Genomic DNA, 7,920 nt, shown 5'->3' with positions numbered 1-7,920 from the left:
TCAGTCATATATGAGTTTCAAGTAAATGCTGGGCCTTGATATGAATAAACGTGCTCGTTCTTCTATAGAGCAGTTATAAATAGATTTAGATTGATACAAAACATATCACAGTAAAAAATAACATATTGTACAATATAAAAATATCCAAATAAATATCAACAAAATTATAAAAGTTAACTATTTATCCGTATAACCTGATCTCTACATTTTTATACATGTGTTACAAAGTCTTAACGCCAATAAGGAAACCAGCCGGCATTGTTTTGTGTATAACGACGATTGTTTGAGCAACAGAGAGACAACTAGAAAATGATTAGTAACGTGGTGGATTTTCCTCATCCGGAACGTAGTTAGGCGGCGAATTTCTATCATCATCATATGCTGGGGGATTAGAATCCGAACTTAGCCCACAAGAATATGTAGGAGGCGGTGAGGACGGAGGGAAGTATGAATTGTATCCAGGAACTCCGTGAACTAAGTACACTGGCTGATTCTCTGTTTCACTATACGGAGGTGGATTAATAGGCACCATTGGAAAGTTCTGTTCTGTACTCCATATATTATTATTAGCACGTCTGGTATTGTATTGTGATATCGTAGGTGGCGACGATCGACGTGGCCGATTGCGTTGGGGAATCTCTACCACACTAGAATGAGGGGATACCGACGTTCGTTGACGTCCATTGTTTCTAAGACGACATCGTCGACAAATCCTCGTAGAACACATACAGCAGACAGCTGTAACGACTACTAATAAACACAAACCTCCTAGCAATCCGCCCACTAACGTTGAGAGTTTAGCACCGCCAAATGCTTTTTCATTGCCTGGGTCCAAAGCTTAAATAGAAAGAGACATTGAACGTTAAAACTCCATTTTATAAAGAACTGCTTGTTTGATGTAAATGTAAGTACGCTATAGGAATATTACATGCAATTTATCCGTCTGTGGATTATCAGTTTTGAGACATCGGTATCATCATGCCTTTTATAAATAGAATATTTATTTTGAAGTTTTGGTTTCATGTTTTGTAAATAAAATATCCTTATAACATATACATTATACAAGCCACGAATAGAATATTATTTGTATGTGTTTCTCTCTTTGCCGAATATTTGCAATAGTTTTTTTATCTAACAGGAAGCACAGACATTATCCTCCTGTTATGTACGTATATGTAAGTAGCTTACTTCCTGGAACGGCAAAAGAACCATAAGAAGAGAAACACAAAGAAATAAACAAGACAAGAAAACAATATTAATAAGGACGTATGCTACATAGGTAAAACAGAATGTTTATACACTTACGTCTATCCTTTTCATCTTTATCCAGAGGGGGTGGATAGCTGCTACTGACTGTACTAAAATCTACTGTCTTGTATTTAAATTTGAACCCTTCTCCATTAATTTCATCATCCGTATGAAAATAGAAATATAAGTACATTCCAGAACTGACAATCGTGAAGGTTTCTTTCCCGCAGAACTTTCCAAAGGATGGGCTCCTGTCATTGTAACCTGGCAAGCAAAACGTGTAGTGCATTTTATTTACAGATAATGATTATTTTACCAATTTAAGATATGTAAGTTTAATTCCATTCTAACACCAGTTTATCGTTTAGTGTAAATCAGATGGGAGTATATCAGGCTATGAAATCCGCCTTTTGGCTCAGCGTATAAATTCTCATCCAGACGCCAAGGTGAGACGTCCACCAAGAAGTAGTCCTGGTAGATATAAATGTAATATTTACATACTGTGTTGTATTCGCCTATAAATAGTCACTACGCCAAATTGTAGGATATAAAACGGTAGACTACATTTACATTGATTCGGTCGGTGTTTGAAATTTAGATGTCTCTAGAGGTAAACAAAACAAGACAATTTCTTTTTCTACGTAAGATCTTCAGAAATGTTAGTAACTTTACAGAGCAATCAACTTATAACAAAACAAGTTCATTGTCAGACATGTTATATTGCCAAAAAATATTTTTATTACCATAGCATACAAATGTACTTCACTACCAAATTTGTCAACTCTGTCTGCTACAGTCAGTACAATCCAAATTACACATGCAGAATCCGTTTCAAACAAAATGTCGTCACATACTGACAGGATCAACTTCCATGTATAATGTTCGTGGTTTTTTTTATTCTAAAAGCCGTAAATTGCTTTTATTTAAAAAATGAAACAATTAAATAATTGTATTTTACACTTTTATATTATTAATTATAATCAATTTGATTTAATTTGTGACTTTATCATTTCATACAATTGCTATTGATGATGACAAAAATGAAGTATACTATTTTCGGATTTGAACTTGCTGGCGTCAGCTTTTTTTAAGCCGGGAATTTAAACGACGCATTCCTGGTATTTGCTTTTTTTTCAATATATATTTGACGATGGATATATAAGTAATTAACTATTACCATACAGTTGGCATAAAGCCAATCCGAATGGAAGACAATTAGTTGACTTCATATTAACTGTGTATCCTTTCTGGTAACAATGTACTATGTAAATCCCCTATTTAAGTTTATGTACAACGTGGATGTATAACATTCATTTCTAATGAAGGAATGAATAAATGAGATAATAAATTATTGGAAAAAATCTTGTATGTTGTAATTTTACCTCTATTGTATATTTTTCTTATGTATTGAAAATTGTCATTCCTTGCTTTTGTATTATTCCTTTATACATGTTGAATGACCATTGATTTCATGGTTACAGTTTTTTCAGAGTTTGTGACTCCTAATCTCGCTAGCGGTTATCTCACTCTGTATTCTAGAGGATTTATGTTAAAATATATACGCAGATTATTGCCTTTTTGGTGTAAATGTATATGAGACGAATTATGTTGACATATTGGTATTGTCCTTTTATTTCTTGATGAACATATAAAAATACTGACATGATACCATCATTTTGCTTAAGTGGATAAATTAATATGTTCCATTATACAAAATTATACTTACCATCATATATTTCCAGATAATCGAACTCGCATAACTGGTCGTATTCAATATCAATATCCAGTATTTGTATCTTAACCTTTTTGTTTGGATTCGTCGAAGTCAACCTCCAATAACAGTCTTTATTTCTGTAAATTAGATTTATTTCGATAAACTCTAAAGTTAATACAATTCATTCTATTACATGTTCTTTTAGGGTTTGACAGAAGTAAATGATACGTCACAAATTCTTATATGTTTACATTTCTTGATTATATGGTCTTGGTTTCTTGGCATAATAACAATGTTGATCATCATAGAGTATGATTCAAACAACGATACAGAAAACCATACAAAACATTGATTTACCTATCAATTCAGTTCACTGATAAATTATTAGCATTAAGTAGCACTTAACAGAAATAAAATGTATATCTTTATATACTTACACATGTTTATCAAATTACATGTACTGAAGGTTACGATTACATTACAATGATAATATCTTCTCTTCACAACACAACATTGTCTTTATTTCACATCATTTACAATTCGACGAAAACACGATAAATATATTTACTGCACGACGTATTATACAACTTTCGAAAACATGTTTTCATGTCAATATCCGGAATGTTTTATCGACCGGACAGAGTGATACTTCCTAAATCTAAATGTAATGGAACTATCACTTTCGGTGATTAATAAATCATCGTATTTATATACCACAGGATTGATAATATGATATTTACATAACATTTTCAAATTACGAAAGTTCCTGTTAGTGAATATACTGGATAGAACTGAAGCAGTATTATTTTTTTTTGACCGATAATTTGTTATTTACTAAAATTCAGCAAAATTGAATTGATACCTAACAACATAACATGACTGTATTCATTATACAGATCATTAAAATCGATTAAGCAATTCTGATAAGTTTCTCGTGCTGGTATTTTGTTTTTGTTTTTTAGAAGCTATTGATTAATGAGGTTGGAATGGTTTATTAATCCGGAGGTGCTTTTTAGGATTGTAATAATGCATGAGCAAGGTAAGATGATTTAGAATCGGTCAATCAAGAAAAAAATGCAGTTATGTAATGAAATAAAAAAAAATGTTCTTGTTATATTCGTACTTCATTCGTTCTTTACTCTTATCCAGGATTTGATGATTCAGAATATGTTGTATCATTGGCCTGAAATCTCATTGTGTACATATAGGCCTTAAGTTGATTACCATCAGCTATGTTTCCAGGTGTTTTTGTTTATATTGTAACATATAAAAGTTAGAACTAATACACGAGATGTGCATATGTGAAAATACATACAGTTAACACGTCATGTATCTATATTTTATAATTATACATTTTATGCATATATTTTAGTGGGGTGTTTTAGGACTGGAGATAACCATCTGAGACTGTAATAGGTCGAAAATCAAATATTAGCATTGTGAAAAAACACATTATAATGTATCAGACACTCTACAGAGCGTATCTTAAAATATCAATTTATGCTTTAGCATTTTTTCCTGTACTGCTTGTTGTATATAAGAATGTATGCAAAATTTTAATAACTTACCGTTTATACATGTTTGGATATCCGTAAGATGTGAGGTACTTAGGTGTATTGTTTACTTGTTCATCATGTGGACAATCATTTGTACAGGTTCCTGTCAACAAAAACAATAACAAGTCCCTGATGTTAGAAAACATCACAACAGGTACATTTCTACTTAGGTTACATGAAATATGAATAAAATGTTTGTTTTTTTTATTGTTAGATATTAATCATATATATTCCAGTAATACATTAACGTTTGGTTTTCATTGAAGATGTCTTGTTTCGAGTTTTTTTTAAAAAAAAAAAATCAAACATAAGTGAAAGAAATGGAACATATGTTCGTGAGATTGTGGAAAGTCGGAAAACAATTTTTTCCATAATGATTATCTAGGGAAATTTTACATCAATATTTGTACGCTCCTAAGCAGGGACCATACTTCGCACGATTGGTTCACCATTGAGCAGAATGAAGGTTTCTCATATTACAATTTCTCGTATTTCTTTTTCTTATTGGATATAATGGGAGAGTTGATATTCAAAAAGCGATAATCGTTTTCCTTCAAATGTTCTTGACAACAATACAACATTTACGGGAAATTTTCCTGAATATCTTCACCCTTGATTCGGTAACCAAAGACCAATAGACGTATCATGATTTTCCTGGAAAATGTTGATAACAGGTACCCAACACAGGGAAATATTCAGTTTCTTTGGTTGATATAAAACTGGACCTGTTTGTGCTCTTTAATATTTCTTTTAGTTACAATTTTGTTGTTTTCATTTTAGAACGCGATATTACTTACTACGATTGATCAACATCCATGTGCATAGCGGAAGACCATTTCCCTTCTTGAACACCTGATTTTATTTTCTTTGCACGTTTTTATGGATGTTATTGTGCCTTATTGGTATCAGTACTATTTATTGATATTAAGTTCCAATAAATCTACAAAGTAGGGAACATATTGTTTTGAATTAATTAGGCTTCGTAACGTGGTGTTCTACTATTTTTAATTGTTATCTGCTAAGAATTGATTGCAAAACTGTATTTTATATCAAATTAGAGAAAGCTCGTAATTAACAAGGATTTGACGGAAAACCATCTTATTCAACCTTCGCTTCATTTATGTCTGAGCAGGAAAATCGGCGAATTTCAATGCAGAGAAAAGAATTCACTGCTTTGATTGATCGCAACTATTTATTTTACACCATCATTGAAAAAAAGGTTTCTCATTTCATCAACACTGTGATATATCTTGTATCCGATAGATTTGCTTCTATGTTGTACTGAAAAAAATCTACTTTAGCGACAATTGACAATTTTGAAAAATAAAAAAATCCATAACATAATATACACTTCAAGTGGTGTAGATGATGCCATCTAGAGAACAATGAGTAGCGCATCATGTCACACTATACGCCCTAACATATATAAGGTTTTTAGTTTGATTGTTTATTGTCACAACTAACAGACTTTGACATAAATATTTGCATAAACACAGTACAGTGTCTGCATGACCGTTTTTCTTTGAATGGATTTAAATTGTAAAACAAAATAAATGCAATTAAATATGAATTATAGTTTTAAAAATGTTTGCGTTTTTGGTATTTTAATGCCACGATAACGGCCGTGTCATTCTGTAGAGGTTTCTCCGAATAATAGCTGGTGACAACCTCACTGAACAATGAACGTAAAACCTGTCGCATGCCCACTGGAGTAAGTTAGGGAAAACTGTTGTGCCTATGGACACAAGCACAAGATCACAGACCAAACCGTTTTCCTGTTTCCTGAGAAACAGAAAGTTATAGTGATAGAAGTGTCGAACAATGGTCCTTTGGATAGTTACCTGAGGTTACGTAGACACAAGGCAACAATGACTAAAATTGATGTCTACCCTCTTAATTCCCTTGTTCAATAACAGGTGTATTTTAAACAACAAAGGAACTCACAAATTTGCTTAGATGAAAACCACTTTTGGTATTTATTTATTCAATACATGTGAGGACACAATGTTTGGTTTCCCTGTATCAACATGTCATTATTAAGTAGGAGATTAATCATTATTTTATTTGATACTACAAAACTACAATTGAATACTGTTTTATCGAAAAACTCACCTAAGGCAAACAGACAGAGAAATATATAGCAGGCAGCTATAAAATGAGCTGAAGTGATGAGTGCAGCCGTACTACATTCCATACCACTGCAAAAGAAAAATGTTTTTATGACGTCATACAGTAACACGTAGTGTACACCAATTTTATTAATTATTCTAATACGTATCTTTGCCACAACATTTTCCAACGCGTTCTTTAAGGATGAACAAAATACACCTGGGTGAACACCAGTTTTATATAGCAAAATAGTGAAAAACTACATCATAATGTTGTTTCCGCGGTCTCGGTAGTGATGCTACATCACATGTATCATTCGTGTACATTGACATAGCTTCTATATCACCACAGCAATACAAATCCCCATTAGTACGCTTCAAAACCTCTATCAAATGGCGCGTCCAATATAAAATCAATCTCCAAAGCAATACTCTTTAATCAAAATATTAAATAACGAAAAATGATCTTAATATCATTCTTCATTTGTTAAATGATACTCCCTTGTTTTATAAAAGCTGAAGTCGATTGAAAATTCTAGAATATTGAACGAAAAATTGTAGGATATGTCAGAAGTACCTATAATCCGAGTAAACATATTTAGTGAGTATGAGTAACTATAATATGAGTTAATGTGTAGAAGTATCTATCATATGAGTTAGTATATATAGTGAGTATAGAAGTAACTATCATATGAGTTAATATGTATAGTGAGTATAGAAGTAACTAACATATGAGTTAGTATATATAGTGAGTATAGAAGTAACTAACATATGAGTTAGTATATATAGTGAGTATAGAAGTAACTAACATATAAGTTAGTATATATAGTGAGTATAGAAGTAACTAACATATGAGTTAATATGTATAGTGAGTATAGGAGTATCTATAATATGATTAGTATATATAGTGAGTATAGAAGTATCTAACATATGAGTTAGTATATATAGTGAGTATAGAAGTAACTAACATATGAGTTAATATGTATAGTGAGTATAGAGTATACATAATATGAGTTAATATGTATAGTGAGTATAGAAGTAACTAATATATGAGTTAATATATATAGTGAATAAAGAAGTATCTAACATATGAGTTAGTATATATAGTGAGTATAGAAGTAACTAATATATAGTTAGTATATATAGTGAGTATAGAAGTAACTAACATATGAGTATATGTATAGTGAGTATAGAAGTATTTATAATATGAGTTAGTATATATAGTGAGTATAGAGGTAACTTATATAGGAGTTAGTATATATAGTGAGTTTAGAAGTAACTAACATATGAGTTA

At 31.4% G+C, this 7,920-nt stretch overlaps 1 protein-coding gene across 1 annotated transcript; it reads right to left on the bottom strand.

Annotated features, from left to right (window-relative positions):
- Positions 1 to 313: 313 nt before the first annotated feature.
- LOC132543149 (uncharacterized) lies at positions 314 to 6,712 on the bottom strand. The gene is made up of 5 exons (XM_060206615.1): positions 6,631 to 6,712; positions 4,531 to 4,621; positions 2,975 to 3,099; positions 1,306 to 1,512; positions 314 to 813 (listed from the first exon to the last, which is right to left on the bottom strand). Exons 1-5 carry the CDS (start codon positions 6,710 to 6,712, stop codon positions 314 to 316), a joined length of 1,005 nt encoding a protein of 334 aa, XP_060062598.1.
- Positions 6,713 to 7,920: the final 1,208 nt, after the last annotated feature.

This window comes from Ylistrum balloti, unplaced genomic scaffold, assembly GCF_031769215.1.
Source record: "Ylistrum balloti isolate Yb309-2 unplaced genomic scaffold, AGI_CSIRO_Ybal_v1 Utg369742, whole genome shotgun sequence".
NCBI classification, from domain to species: domain Eukaryota; kingdom Metazoa; phylum Mollusca; class Bivalvia; order Pectinida; family Pectinidae; genus Ylistrum; species Ylistrum balloti.
The sequence above is the reverse complement of the archived record's forward strand: the minus strand, read 5'-3'. Positions and strand labels throughout refer to the sequence as shown.

Coding starts and splice junctions, on each gene's coding strand:
- LOC132543149 (XM_060206615.1), bottom strand. CDS start 6,712: ATGGAATGTAGTACGGCTGCACTCATCACTTCAGCTCATTTTATAGCT. Junction 4,622..6,630: donor TCTCTGTCTGTTTGCCTTAG/GTGAGTTTTTCG, acceptor TTTTGTTGACAG/GAACCTGTACAAATGATTGT. Junction 814..1,305: donor TAAAGATGAAAAGGATAGAC/GTAAGTGTATAA, acceptor GCAATGAAAAAG/CATTTGGCGGTGCTAAACTC.